Below are 12,909 nucleotides of genomic sequence, written 5' to 3'. Positions count from 1 at the left end.
GCATATCGCTCCGACCGTAATTAATGACTTCAGGAACATGCTCGTATCCAGAGACAGTGAAGTGCACATTAGAATGACGGAATGTCTGTTCGCGTTCCATGTCCAATGGACATGTGAAGTTCTTCCCTTTCCAACGGAGATCAAAGCTATCTATTTTACGACGATTGTTTCCACTAGGTTATTAGTCCACGCAATCGATATATTCTTGAACCTTGGATGAACGATGTCGCAAACTCCCGGAGTCCATGTGGCACTCCTCCAGAATTATCGTTCTACTGACTTCGGGAGTCATCCCTGTTTTCGTATTCTTTTCCAAGAGACACAGGACCCTAAATGCAGGCAGTTCTATATTTTGCTGGAGTCGTCACGCTGATGTTCATATAGTTAGATGCTTTCCCGACTGTTGGCTGCTCCTTCGGCCCGTCTCGTTGTTTCAGCAGCTTTTACTTGGGCGCATTCAGATTTCTTATAGACGCACCAGGTGTCCTCAAGGAGGGCTACGAAAAGGTATATACGTTGTTCATCCGTGTCGGCTTGGAAATGACATGCTTTGCTAGTATGGCAATAAACTATTTAAAGTTGCAACTATGCTGCACTGGACGGTAATTTTCAATGATCCCCAGCATATGGTGGAAATTGCGAATGCTGCGGAAGAAGACCTTTCATTTCGTGAGGCGATGAAAGATGTAAGACCTTTATCGTCTCTTCAACTGATAAACATTGACACAGCTTTTTGAGATTATGGGCGTTGTCGATTCATTGGGTATTAACGTTGGCAGTCCGGATCATGATCTCCCTGCTGAACTACTCAAAAGCCATATCGCTAGAAATGCAGCCAAAATCTGTAGCGAAGTTCAAGATGAGTTCCTCACGTCTCTCGAGAACATTTTAGGAAATGGTAGCGATGGTGAGAATGCAAGTCGATAGTTGACTGACGAAGCAATGATAATATCAAGCAGATTAGACCTGTGTCCCCGCTTTGGGCACCGTGAACCGAATAATGGTGCAGACATGGCAATGGTTCTTTGCACACATGGTACCTGCCTACGACATTAGAACCGGCGATGAATGGACATCGCGTCCGCCAAACTTCATATTTGGGGAGGCAATTGTACCGAATCTATCTGCGCATGTCTCGTATAGAAGACGGCACACTACGAATGATGCGCACTAATTATTGGGTGTGGTTCATGTCATTGGTCTTTGAAACCCCAAGGGTTTGCATGTCATGAAAATTAGGTTGATGCCTCGCAAGTCCTTAGGGATGAGAGGATACGTACGTGGTACCTTCCGCATTAGTTTCCCCTAGTCAAACCGTATAGAATAAGGGTATTCGTTCTTCCACATTAGCATTGGTAGTACACAGTGAAGGACATATGTCAGGCAACGTAAGGTAGCATGTTAATACCAAATACATGTCGTGAATGATCGTGAGGACGTCATCAAGAAGGCGGTCAAACTACAGGACATCAGACTGGGCTACATGCAGCGCTGTCTGTCATATCCATCTCCATACTATCGTCACCCTTGGATTCCACGATATGTTCGACATTGACTTGGATCTGCGATAGCTAATAAGGTCATATTTAGATTACATGGCAAAGCTACGCACCAATTTCGACCGTGGGTGAGCTTCTTTCATTTGGGGAGTACCAAGCCGCAGCTGTGGTTGTATAGGGTGTAAGATATCATTCGACCCGTGATGTCAATGGTACTTACCGATCCCTGTTGCGTGATCGAAGTTTCAGGATAGTCCTCCATGAAGACGATCGGCATAGGCTGATTGTTTGTAGGAGAGTATTGCTTTCCAGTCCATATTTGCTTTCTGGCATTGAGACTGCAACACCAGGTTAATATGCAGCCACAAACACCGCATCAAATATGTGACTCACGTAGCTAAAAGGGAGTTTGCATATACTGCTCCAACAATCCAGATGAGATGCGTTCATGAGAATTTGAAATGGCTTACATTTTGCTACAACGAAGTGAAGACCTAGGAATATGCGGTTTTCAGGCATTGTTTTCCACTGTGACACTTGAGTGATCGAAACAGAACAGAACATTGGGGATGCTCACGCAAATCAATGTTGCGATGGTAGCAGCACTATAAGGTGGCCTTAGGACATGGTTTATAGCCTGCGTTTAGATAACATACCTTGTCATCGAGCCATTCTGAATTGTCCAGAACGTCAGGGTGTCGATGATACGCATAGTGCTAAAAGACGAATAAACGCCAGCTACGCAGTGGTCAAGGCCATATACTTACTCTGTGAACTTTGGTCGATTTTTGCGAAGGAAGTAGCAAAGGGAAAGTGTGATCATGCCATCCACAAGTGCTGAAAGTAAAAGGCCCATAGTGAAGATCCAATTAAAATCTATCGGAATGTCAACACTGAAGCTGCCAATCACATAAAGATGAGAAATTACGTTGAAAGTATGTGCTGTATGATTTCAATTTGAGCCTATGGAAAATATGTTTCAGTCGCTATCAATCGTGTTTTAAACACTGACATCTCGGTCATTGTGACTGGCAAAGTTTAGAGAACATGCGTGATTGGGAGAACCATACGTGCAGTACTTGACAACTTACTGCTAGCCATGACTGAAGTGAGATGTCAGAAAAAGTTTGCATTATTGCACTTCCAACGTGTACCCACCTAAACGAGCGCAAGCGATCGCAACCTACAAGCGGGAATTTCATCATTCAAGTCAAGTAGCCAACTCTCAAACACGAAACTCACAATCGGAATCGCTATAGTGAATATCTTCATCTTTTGCACTTCAAAGCGAAATCAGTGTTTGTAAAACAAAAATAAAGCAATTACGAAACGTTTATAGATTCGGTGCGCAAAGAAGCTAAAGCTGTCGGGTCAGAACCATATTTTCCTTGTATGGGATAGCTAACCATTGGACGATGAAGGTAATGATAGCCTGGCAAATATTCCAGCAGTGAGCATTGCACAGCTTCATACGTGTGAGAACGCACAGTAAGCTCGATCGCGGGCTATTTGGGGCTGCGTCAATTCGGTCCAAAACGTCCAAAACGTGATTGCTCACACCAATACACCTGATTGGTGTATCAATTTTACAGTTGATCGCAATTGATGACATCACACGTACCAGGGGATCGTGTCAAGTTTACTCAGATCGCCATAAGTCGCAATGATGGAATCCCAAAGGGCGACTATCACAAGTGCAGAATGGGACAGATCGAGTAGCCTGAGTTCCGTTAACATTCGTCTCGTATGTAACAAGGCGCTTGAACGTACCAGATTACAATGACCTGTGTAAGATGATTAAAAAACTGCAGACTTGAAAGGCAAAGTTCCGTACCATTGACTTAGTGCGCCAACTCTCACGAAAATATACCCGGCAGTATACAATGAATTGCATATTAACGCAACCCGACAAGCTATGAAGAGTTTTGTCAGATAGATCATATTTTTGCATCAAGTTTGATCACGCGCCCCAAGGCAAGCAAGCCACCGACGAGCATGGCTCCGTAAGTCAGACCAACAGACATCGCAAAGATAACCAGCGGGGCAGAGGGAGAACCGGAAGAAGACGCCGGGAAGGCCCAAACCCGCGACATAGCTTATAAGTAGATCCATTCTTGAGCAATAATCCCTAGTATAGGATTTACTTCGATTGTCAATTGCTTGCATAGCCTAGGCACAATAGGTGACGGGGGAATTAACTTCCCCGTGCAGTGTCAGTTTTGAAACAGCACCTGACAGGTAAGTAAGAGCCGCCGGATATATTTGCACACCGTAGGTCCACCATCGCATCTTTCTGGACAGACGAGAAGATCGCATCACGACATCTTAAATATGACCGCGAGTCCAACTTGTACTGGGGTCTGATCAAGTTCTTGGAGAACTAATGTCGTTTCCCGAATAAAACGACAACTTTTGTACATGAGTCCCTTCTCGAGACTATGAGACCGGGTGAGAACTCGGGGCTGGGGAAAACTGGAGAACCTCAGAAGCGTCAAGACTGAACGAGCCAAAAACGCCTAGTCACGGTATGTTCCGAGAATAGCGGCAAGTCCATAACTTACCGTCTGATTGAGTTCCACACCTACTAGCGCGCACGTGCACTCCACTCGCCGTAATTCGCGATAACGAGTTACAAGGCACTTACATGAGGGTTACAGCTTGCGCCTTGCGGGCAGCGGGGTAGAGCATCAAAGTCAGTGCCGTTGACTATGACAGTCAATCACGGGTCATTGAAACACAATCCTTGTTCACTCAACGACCACACAAAATACATGTCTCAATATATGCATGCGGCCTTGTCTGTGGGCCTTTGCGGCACAGCGCCAAATTCGGTAGTTTCAAAATTTCACCGTCCAGTCTCGTTGAACTCAGAACACCCAAACTATATTGCTCTAATATTATTGTGGCTACACGGAGAGGATACTCCTGTTGAAATTTGAATGATATAGCTACACATGGTACTGCAGTCTAAGGAAGGGTCCACAGGAACATTGGAAACAGGTAGATAGCTTACATAATGTCGGATAAGGAAACTTTCAATGGGAAATCCCGAAAACAAGGTCTCCACTAAATTTGTCACAGTACTCGACTTTACCCACAAAAATTATATAGGTCTACTTGTGAGATGTCGGTGTATATGGGAAACATACGGTAAAGCCTCAGAGTTGTGCGCATTGCGGCGGGGTAGCACGCTAAATATCATTTCAGCGTTTCAGTGACCCGTGGTGATTAACTGCCATAGTTCTACGCCACTATCAGCACGTCAATGTCATATACACCATACTCAGGTAGGCTCGTGACCAGCCTGGCGTTATAATACCACGGATACTCGAGGTGACTACGTCAAATAAATCTCAGCATCTCAAATTGACGCATAGTCAGACTGGTTACGAGTCTAATACACCAGTGTATCGCAAAAGCTGTCGTCCAACGTTTAACAGACCAAAGAATTTGAAACCTCCTGTCCAGCCCGTTATGTTGTGTTCGTACCCTGGATATTGAGCGGGATTCTCGTCGCTTGCTCTTACACCCGTGATCACTGATAATGCCATGCACCCGGCACCGAGAAGAAGACTCGGAATTATTACTGCACCTTGATCTACCGGCTACCATAGTGGAAGACTATGGGTTCCAACTCAACTGTGTCGCCCAGAGATCAACCGTGAGCTTTCTGAACATGCGTAAGTGCCAGTGTATCTGACGAGCGCAGCTGCCAACTCCATCACGAGAAGACGCTGAAACCATTAGATCCCGATCTGCTCCAACAAGCTATGTCAAACTTTGAGTGACGCGCGACACACGACACAGATGTCCGAGAGTTTTTTCGCCCGTCGTGGCCAGCAAGGGGGAGATAATCGCCTACGAGCGGCGGCAGCTCATCAAGACACCGCCACTAAATGGAAATGCACTGCGGCGCCCTGTCGCGGGTTAATGATGCGCGACAATCGTAGCGAAATTTAAGTTGGTGGCACACAAGGGTTTCCCCCTGTTATGTACTAAAAATATATGTTCGTCAATATCAGCTATTTTCCAGAGCGATTGCACGTACCTAACCACGGAACGCTTAGTTGTAAGCAGAAGATGAGTCTCGTGTGGGCTAATGTCGTGAAGAAATTTAGAGGAGAGCCGAAATGCGGACGGAAATATCGATTTTGAATGTCTCAGCTTCGCCGAATCGCAGTAAATGCCCTTCGTTGTGCTTCGAGGGAATACTCGAAATCGCTCTGGGGGAAATCAAGACGTGTCAATTGTTGTTACGTAGTACAGTAGATAAGCTAATGCGTGCAAGATCGAGAGCAACTTGAACAAGAGATTGAAACAACTGGTAGAATCAAGATGTGCTATATGACCGACAAAATATGCAACATTCAATCATCTGCGTCATCCTGCGCCTGTGAAATGGCTCGCAGGATATTGTTAGGGATACACATCACGTCTGAAAATCTATGTGCGAAAAGTACAGCACCTTGAACTCGCGCCTTGATGGCGCAGAGTTCTGCAAAAGCAACCGAAAAGCCGAATGCACCACTCAGTTTGTATGCATAAGATGCCATGATGATCTTTAGTTCCTCGCCCGAAAAAAACAGTACCTCCGGCCGCCGTGCAAAGGATTGTACTGATTTTTGGATCTCTTGTGCCTTGGGATCCGGAGCCCCTTTCACTTTTGGGACATTCTTCTGGAGAGCAACAGCGAGCTGCCAGTCCTTATATGCCCTTTGGACATGGACCTCTATGACACGTAAGTTGTCTCGCAGAATCTGCAAACCGGCGTGCGAAGCTTGCGTTGCCCTGCGAGTCGCAGACATGTAAGGGGAAGTGAGGTCCTGGTCCTCCGTATTGGTAGAAGAATTGCGGAGGTCGGAGTATTGCTTGAGAAAGTTGTCGCGGAGGCGACGGCCCTCATCAACAAGGGCATCGAGAATGTACGGAGTTGAGCCCTTGCGCGTTGATACTTCTTGGCCCTCAGTGCTCTGTTCGAGAGCGACCATATAATAGGGCTTGCGGTTCCCACATGATTTGCGGTCTTGGTCAAAGACATGGGCTTTGACCCGCAGCCCCGTCTTGCTCGCATCGAGGCAGGTAGTAAACCTGCACCACATAACATAAGGCGAACATGATAGCAATAGATAGAAAACACTCACATGTATGCCAGACGAATGGCGGCAGCACTCGCATAGCCACGTTCATACACGGCGAGGTCATGGAACTTCGAATATAATCCGATCTTTGTCTCCGCGAGTCCAAGAAGGAGAACCTTCTGGAAGGCAGTTTGAGCTTCCTTTGCAGAGAGCTTGGATACTCGTCGGTCGAAGTCCACAACATGTTCGACTTCTCGCTCGAAGTCGTTACTCAAACCTGCAGGCGCCGTACACAGCGGAGTGGTGTGAAAGTTTTCGACAAGGCGTTTGGACCATACCAACGTGACCGTGTCTTTGAAAGCCATTATTAAACGATTAAAATGTAAGAGGTTAACTCACCTCCATCATAATCTATAGAACGGACGTGTCAGAAGGTGCAGGGAAAAAAGAATGGAAACAGGTACCCACCTCCACCACCCAAGTAGCTTGCCAGTGAGCGCTCCCCCTTCACAGGGAATATGATGACATCAAAGTAATTAGCCAATTTGGGATGGCTGACGGCGGTGACCTGATTCATGTTTGATGAGGCTGTTGGATGAAACATGATTTTCTTACCTTCTGGACATCTGAGGGTAGTCTCGTAGGATTCCTCCACACCTGTGCGTTAATGCATCAGGACAGTTCATTGCAATGAACCAAACGGCTCACCAAAACAGACCCGGTCACGATATCCATCTGGGTTCCGCTTTCGGGGTCGGTGATGAGGTCCGACGAGCGAAAATGGATTTGGCCCTCCTCGAGGACCCCATATGGATCTTCCGCCGGATTAGCTAAGGAACTTATGATCACGGGAGATGCTACTTACCCGGTATGATGTATGCCTCCAGAGACTCCTTGACCGGAATATGGAACTTTTCGATGTACTCGTCAAGGACGAGGGTCACGACGTACTCGAGTTTATAAAAAAGCCGGTCAAGCTTAAGGGGATGAAAACCGGCTTGGAGCAGTTCCAGGACAGATTCATGTAGAGTTAGTGGTTCACCGCTGTGAGGATTGCGACCCTGGTGAACCGGGGCACCCACAGCTTGGTTCACTGCGGCGTCATCGTTGTCATCAATTTCAGCTAGCTCATCGTTGGGCCGGAGTTGGCCAAGGCCGAGTGCTCGTGCCTGCCCAGCAATGCGCCGCCGCAGCCTCGACGTCACCACACGACCGGCTTGCTCCACAGCCCGCCAGACCATAAGCATGGAATCAGGGCCTGTCCATTCTGTCAGCTGCTGGACTTCCTCGTGAAGCCCATCCGCCATGAGCTCCTTCAGAACGGGCAAGGGAACACGGCCATGCGCCAAGTTGACAAGCGTCTGGCTGGACAGACGGCTTGGCCCGGTTACCCTGGATGGCGCGAGAAGGTCAAAAATCCTGTGCGCTTTGTCAACTTCGTGTAGGGAGCCAAGATTTATTTTGTTTTGAGAGTCGCGGATCCAAATCATGGGTGGTCCATCGGCGAGTTGATGCGCAGGATCTGGGTGGAGAACCCACATTCCCTTGGCGCCAGCAATGCGCCCCTGTACGGCGGTCGGTCGACTCGAATACTTCATCACTCGCATAATGGCCGTTAAGGCCGCCCCACTGATAAAACCACACCCATCAGTCATGATTTTTTCGGCTGGAGGCTTTCCCTCGCCCCATCCCACAGCATCTACAATACAGCAGTCAGCGCACCGCAGTTTACTAGGAGCTAGAGGAAACGTTACGTTGGTCACAAATGAAGATAATGTTTTCTGGAGAAAATTCGATTGTTGGTACCGACGTTGATAGGCCGAGCGCCCATCGTGTAGACCACTTGCTGATGGGCTACACGGGGAGCGCATCAGAGCCGTACAATATAGACGAAACTGTAGTCACCTGCGTCGAATTCAACCTCAGAGGGTTGTGCCACTTCACGAAGTTGTAAAGTGTCAATCGGTGACTGTCCCCGTCGTTAAAGGTTGACTGACGATCAATATTCTCGCTCGTTTCTAGAAGGTACATACTCCCTTCTTTTGCATGGAAGGGCACAAAGACGCGGCCGCACAGCACGAATTTACTGGAAATTAGGAATTCTCGAAGTGCCGAGCCGACTTTATCGTATGTAAGGTTGTCTGGTACGCGGACTTGGAGGATGCGCCGAGACCCCAAGAACCGAGCGAATCGATGGGATCTCCGGATCTCTGGTTTCTCGAGTTCGAAGCGAAACGATGCTCCAGCTTTCACGACGCGGGCAACTTGTTGAATCTTCCCTCCGTACCAATTGTCCTTTCCTTCCCACTGTCCCATAGTTCCCAAACCGCGACCTTTGTTTTCGACAATCGCGAGCTGCTCCCGATCGTATTCGACCCTTTCGATCAAGTTTAGCTCGCGATTTGGAGGCGAAATAAAATTAATACCAAAGTTCTGATGGCGCTCCTATCGCAGACGGTACTTTGTCTTTCATGACGGCGGCAACTTTCCAGGCAGATTGAGCATTTGAACCCTTGAGCTTTTGCAGACGATGCTCCGTCATATCCTCGAACGTCCACATGTTGCGAGTGACGCCTCGTGCCAGTTCAAAAATCGTTCCCCAAGCGAGTTCATGTCGATCGAGGACTACCTGAGCCTTTTCGCAATGGGCGATGTGCTTGATATTCAACTCGACACCGAACTCAGGAGAACAGTGTTTTCGGTTTTTTCCGACTTGCGGCAGATTCACCTGCAGCACTATGAAAACACATTAGATGAAAGATTACTATGTTTACTTACAGTTGGTGTGGTTGGTGCAAATTTGCGTTTGACAGCTGGTGGGGGAGGCAGCGACCAGTCTGGCGCGCGCTTAAGGCCCGTGGATTCGACGGATGACATCGAGGTCGTGCGACTCGAGAACAAAGACTGCTCGGTCGACGGTTGCGACCCGGAATCGCTGTCCGACTCGATCGCTGGCTCGGATAATACAAATCAATAAAAGTGAGAACTATGGAGATGTAACGTACGTCTTCGAGCTACTGTGAGAGCAGTAAATAACATATTCACTTGAGCAAACTGGACACTATACCTTCGTCAATCTCACGCAACTCCTTATCATGCAACACCCGCCTTCGTGAATGCATATCCACCTTAGGCGCTCGAGGCGTTATCTCCTGCGAAATAGCAAGTTTTTCTTTGAGGGCTTTTGTCAATGGTCGAGTTGGAGACTCGAAGTGGTCTGCAGAGCCAAAATATCAATTGAATTCCTCAATGCAAGCTGCCAACGCGTACCCAACGATGCTACTTGGATCTTGAAATCGTCCCAGCCGTATGAGTATTCCTCGTCGTCTGACGATTCATACACCTAGGGAAGGCATGATGACCCAGTGCGACACAGTAAGCGAACAAACTCACCACAGTCTTCGGATCCATCTTTGATTGATGATTGATAACTTTGAAGGAGTATCAGAACAGATTATCGATGAACCAGCGTCTTTATGAACCCTTTCCAATCGCGAGGCTGAAACTAGTACAACCGCCAACCCCAAGGTACACAATCAGGGGTGAGTAACTTTAGAAGTGCCGTAAAGTGGTTTGTATTGGTTCATCAAGAACAACGAGCTTCTATGCTACTCCGCGAGCGCATCGCGAACGTCTTCTAGGCCTTGCTACGGTGTTCCTTCAAGTTCGTAGGTAGTCTGATTTGCAGTCCGGGACTCGGTTGCACATCACCATGCGCGCGGACCGGAGTATAATTTTTAAATCACGCTCAGTCATTTGCTGATCTTTGAACCTTGGTCTTGAAATCATTTGGCGAGTAGGGTTGAGGCAGTCATGGCGAAAAAGGTGGACTACTCCAGAGCTCTGACTCGAGTACCGTCGATTAAAATATGATACAGTATCCCAAAGCACCACAATACAAGAAGCGAAATCACTTCCGGGCGAATGTAATCTGAAACGAAGTGAGAGCAATTCTTGAAGAAAATGTGTCCACAAACCTTGATCTTGTTCTCTCCATCGAGTTTGTAGTTGTGAAGAGCATCTTTGGCAACCCCGGCGCTGCCTTCGTCCATGTATTCGACGAACGCGATGTCTTTTTTTGTTGGGATAAGCCGAACCTCGTGGAGGTTTGGGTACCTGAGGAAGTCAGAAAGGGCTTCCAAATGCGGAGCGGATTCACATACTGGGAAAAAAGGGCCATAAGCTGGTCCTTGGTAACGCTTTCGGGCAGATTTTGAAGGAAAAGAATCTTGTTGGGAGGCAAGTATTCGTCTGGCATCTGGACATTGGGACGCCTGGCTGCAGGAGCTGCAGCAGCTCCGTCGACTACAAGGAATATCATTCAGCGTGCAGCTGGTGAATATGAAGTTGTAACACAAACTTTCTGCGGCCATCCGCTTGGCCTTGAACTTCTGCTTCAAAGGGTTCGAATATCGCGTACGTCCTGCACAAATTAACTTTTCTTAGCTTGTCGTAACCCTTGTCAAGAAAAACCCACTTTTTTGCTCAGCTCTCTTTGCTGTGTGCTGTTCAAGGTTGGTAGCATCCAATCGTTTGACAACAGCATCAGATCGCGACCGCGCAAACGAAATTTGCTGAGACAATCATGTGAGGGCGGAATAAGTTTAGAATTAAGGAAGACATACCATAGGTTTGGAGTAGAGAGGGAAGCCACGGACTTCCTTCATAGCTTTCTGCGCGATCTCTGGGGACTCAAACGAGACGAATGCCTGACCCCTCATTCTCAGGTTGCTATGCGCCACAACATCCAGCACCTCCCCATATGACTTGAACAGGCCCTTTAGTGAAGCCTTGAGCACTATGGAATGAAGCAAAATCAGTGTTGGCCAAGCTTTGGCATGTTTCGATGCTCACCGTCGATCTTCACTTTCTCATTGAGATTTTGGATGTAAAGAGTCTCGGAAAGAGATTCTTCCCCCTCTGGTGGAGGCGTCCCATTTTCTGCTAGCGTTGGTGTGACATCTTGCATGGAGTTTGGGTCCACTGGGGCTGCCTGTGATGTGGCCATGACTTGATAAGTGCGAGCTTCATCGAACACGGACTTACAGGGAGTGCTTAGTAATCATTTCGTAACGCAGACAGAGAATTTAATCGTGATGACAGTTACTAAAGCTTGCGTCCGACCATTGCTACGGGTAAGTCAACTGATGGGCCCAATGATTCAAGCTTTTGTCAAGGTTCAAGTAATATATGCTACGAATTTGTACGATTATCGTACACGGATGGGTAGCCAAGCTCGTGAACCCAACTCTCTGAGGATTCGCAATAGCGACTTCATGTACTCAAAAATCTATCCCAGAAGCTTGATTTTGAGCTGGTCAAAACGCCATATTCAAAGGGCGGGGGGTCGACGGCTTTCGGATTCAGCTTCACGGAAGGAATGGCTATAGGAGGTACGTCCACAGCTTGAACGTAGTTTTTTCCTACAACTTGGTCGACTGGATTCATCGAATGGCTTTGCGGAATCGATATCAGATGCGCATACATGGTGACCCTACTTACTGATCCTATAAATGATCCATCATTTCTTACGCAGTTCGGCTTTCTCCGCGGTGTTATATTGCACTTGTGCAGGCGCCAAAACATCTCCAGTCTCCATTTCAATCCTAATCGTGAAGGAGTTCTTATTTCGTGAATACACCACTTCTCCACTGGTTGGCCTTTTGTGCGCGACGAACATCATGGGGCGCTGGACGCAGTACGACGAAGTACGACCTTACCTTTAATCTTGCGCTCAACACTGATCCGGAGCTTTATAGGATGATCACAGGCTTCCAGAAGGCATGAAGCGAACTGGCTACGACGCCGACAGTGGACGGTATTATTTCCATGACCGTGAAGGATTGGTGTACAAAGGGCCAGAGGGCTCTAAATTCGGAGGACTCACGCTAGGTATTAAGCTTTGGATGCTGTTTTATTGTCGCTCACAGCTCACACCTGCATTCAGTGTCTGAAATGCTTTCTTCCATCCCTCAAGAAGTAGACGAAGACAGTGACCTGGAAGCCACTCCTATCCGCACTGACAGTTATCGCCTCTTGGCCCTGGATGAGGTAAGTCCCCTGGTCACAGCCTGCGCTTTATTTCAATCCGGCTGTAGCACGGTACCCGCTACAATCCGCGCACCTGGATAGCACCTTTGGGAAGCCCTATCAGGCCTAGCAAGAAAACAGTAATATCCCAACGCGATAATTATCGCCCCAAATATTCTCTAAGTACTTCAGACCTCGAAGGCTTTACTGTTATACAAGGACAGGAATCTAGTGGAAGGTATTTCACTTCCCTTCGTAGCGATCAAGAGGATATTGACTCGCATCTGTAGCAATGATGTTTC

General features: G+C 47.6%; 5 protein-coding genes across 5 annotated transcripts; 2 read left to right on the top strand and 3 right to left on the bottom strand.

The window, feature by feature from the left end:
• The first annotated feature begins 204 nt into the window (after nt 1–204).
• Nucleotides 205–1,343, top strand: DEU56DRAFT_796804 (uncharacterized protein). Its single transcript, XM_041352915.1, has 4 exons — nt 205–335; nt 385–507; nt 558–686; nt 739–1,343. Exons 1-4 carry the CDS (start codon nt 246–248, stop codon nt 925–927), a joined length of 531 nt encoding a protein of 176 aa, XP_041209678.1. The 5' UTR covers nt 205–245; the 3' UTR covers nt 928–1,343.
• DEU56DRAFT_280505 (uncharacterized protein) lies at nt 977–4,063 on the bottom strand. The gene is made up of 22 exons (XM_041345450.1): nt 3,731–4,063; nt 3,468–3,668; nt 3,334–3,412; nt 3,270–3,283; nt 3,121–3,219; nt 3,058–3,067; nt 2,987–3,004; nt 2,906–2,931; nt 2,831–2,856; nt 2,742–2,779; nt 2,658–2,682; nt 2,591–2,602; nt 2,512–2,527; nt 2,428–2,462; nt 2,267–2,375; nt 2,156–2,215; nt 2,077–2,104; nt 1,970–2,027; nt 1,893–1,917; nt 1,720–1,837; nt 1,613–1,663; nt 977–1,562 (listed from the first exon to the last, which is right to left on the bottom strand). The coding sequence occupies exons 2-22, from the start codon at nt 3,590–3,592 to the stop codon at nt 1,470–1,472; spliced, it is 1,065 nt and encodes a 354-aa protein (XP_041209677.1). The 5' UTR covers nt 3,593–3,668; nt 3,731–4,063; the 3' UTR covers nt 977–1,469.
• Nucleotides 4,064–5,481: 1,418 nt separating this feature from the next.
• DEU56DRAFT_941062 (RNA dependent RNA polymerase-domain-containing protein) lies at nt 5,482–9,988 on the bottom strand (the record flags this gene model as incomplete). The annotated part of the gene is made up of 15 exons (XM_041358912.1): nt 5,482–6,587; nt 6,641–6,929; nt 6,977–6,988; nt 7,046–7,145; nt 7,193–7,234; nt 7,286–7,392; nt 7,443–8,276; nt 8,332–8,431; nt 8,483–8,954; nt 9,004–9,305; nt 9,356–9,528; nt 9,583–9,594; nt 9,645–9,794; nt 9,848–9,920; nt 9,971–9,988. 15 exons carry the CDS (start codon nt 9,986–9,988, stop codon nt 5,867–5,869), a joined length of 3,405 nt encoding a protein of 1,134 aa, XP_041209676.1. The 3' UTR covers nt 5,482–5,866.
• Nucleotides 9,989–10,135: 147 nt separating this feature from the next.
• Nucleotides 10,136–11,619, bottom strand: DEU56DRAFT_796775 (uncharacterized protein). Its single transcript, XM_041352914.1, has 7 exons — nt 11,432–11,619; nt 11,203–11,375; nt 11,055–11,151; nt 10,938–11,000; nt 10,741–10,882; nt 10,555–10,693; nt 10,136–10,508 (listed from the first exon to the last, which is right to left on the bottom strand). Exons 1-7 carry the CDS (start codon nt 11,583–11,585, stop codon nt 10,488–10,490), a joined length of 789 nt encoding a protein of 262 aa, XP_041209675.1. The 5' UTR covers nt 11,586–11,619; the 3' UTR covers nt 10,136–10,487.
• Nucleotides 11,620–12,155: 536 nt separating this feature from the next.
• On the top strand, nt 12,156–12,845 carry DEU56DRAFT_796768 (uncharacterized protein; the record flags this gene model as incomplete). The annotated part of the gene is made up of 4 exons (XM_041352913.1): nt 12,156–12,285; nt 12,337–12,469; nt 12,525–12,628; nt 12,676–12,845. Coding segments are annotated over exons 1-4 (434 nt in total), but the record flags the coding sequence as incomplete, so codon positions are not given.
• Between the last annotated feature and the right edge of the window lie 64 nt (nt 12,846–12,909).

This window comes from Suillus clintonianus, assembly GCF_016758775.1.
Source record: "Suillus clintonianus strain FC179 chromosome Unknown DEU56scaffold_26, whole genome shotgun sequence".
Classification (NCBI taxonomy): Eukaryota; Fungi; Basidiomycota; class Agaricomycetes; order Boletales; family Suillaceae; genus Suillus; species Suillus clintonianus.
Note: the sequence above shows the minus strand (reverse complement) of the source record. Positions and strands in the feature narration are given on the sequence as shown.

What these genes read in the sequence shown, in the direction of transcription:
- DEU56DRAFT_796804 (XM_041352915.1), top strand. Translation starts at nt 246, where the DNA reads ATGTGGCACTCCTCCAGAATTATCGTTCTACTGACTTCGGGAGTCATC. An exon ending in TCAAGGAGGGCTACGAAAAG is followed by an intron (nt 508 to 557) that starts GTATATACGTTG and finishes ATGCTTTGCTAG; the next exon opens with TATGGCAATAAACTATTTAA. An exon ending in TTCGTGAGGCGATGAAAGAT is followed by an intron (nt 687 to 738) that starts GTAAGACCTTTA and finishes CAGCTTTTTGAG; the next exon opens with ATTATGGGCGTTGTCGATTC.
- DEU56DRAFT_280505 (XM_041345450.1), bottom strand. Translation starts at nt 3,592, where the DNA reads ATGTCGCGGGTTTGGGCCTTCCCGGCGTCTTCTTCCGGTTCTCCCTCT. An exon ending in TCACTATAGCGATTCCGATT is followed by an intron (nt 2,683 to 2,741) that starts GTGAGTTTCGTG and finishes TCCCGCTTGTAG; the next exon opens with GTTGCGATCGCTTGCGCTCG. An exon ending in CAGAATGGCTCGATGACAAG is followed by an intron (nt 2,105 to 2,155) that starts GTATGTTATCTA and finishes GCCACCTTATAG; the next exon opens with TGCTGCTACCATCGCAACAT.
- DEU56DRAFT_796775 (XM_041352914.1), bottom strand. Translation starts at nt 11,585, where the DNA reads ATGGCCACATCACAGGCAGCCCCAGTGGACCCAAACTCCATGCAAGAT. An exon ending in AAAGAGAGCTGAGCAAAAAA is followed by an intron (nt 11,001 to 11,054) that starts GTGGGTTTTTCT and finishes TAATTTGTGCAG; the next exon opens with GACGTACGCGATATTCGAAC. An exon ending in ATGGAGAGAACAAGATCAAG is followed by an intron (nt 10,509 to 10,554) that starts GTTTGTGGACAC and finishes ACTTCGTTTCAG; the next exon opens with ATTACATTCGCCCGGAAGTG.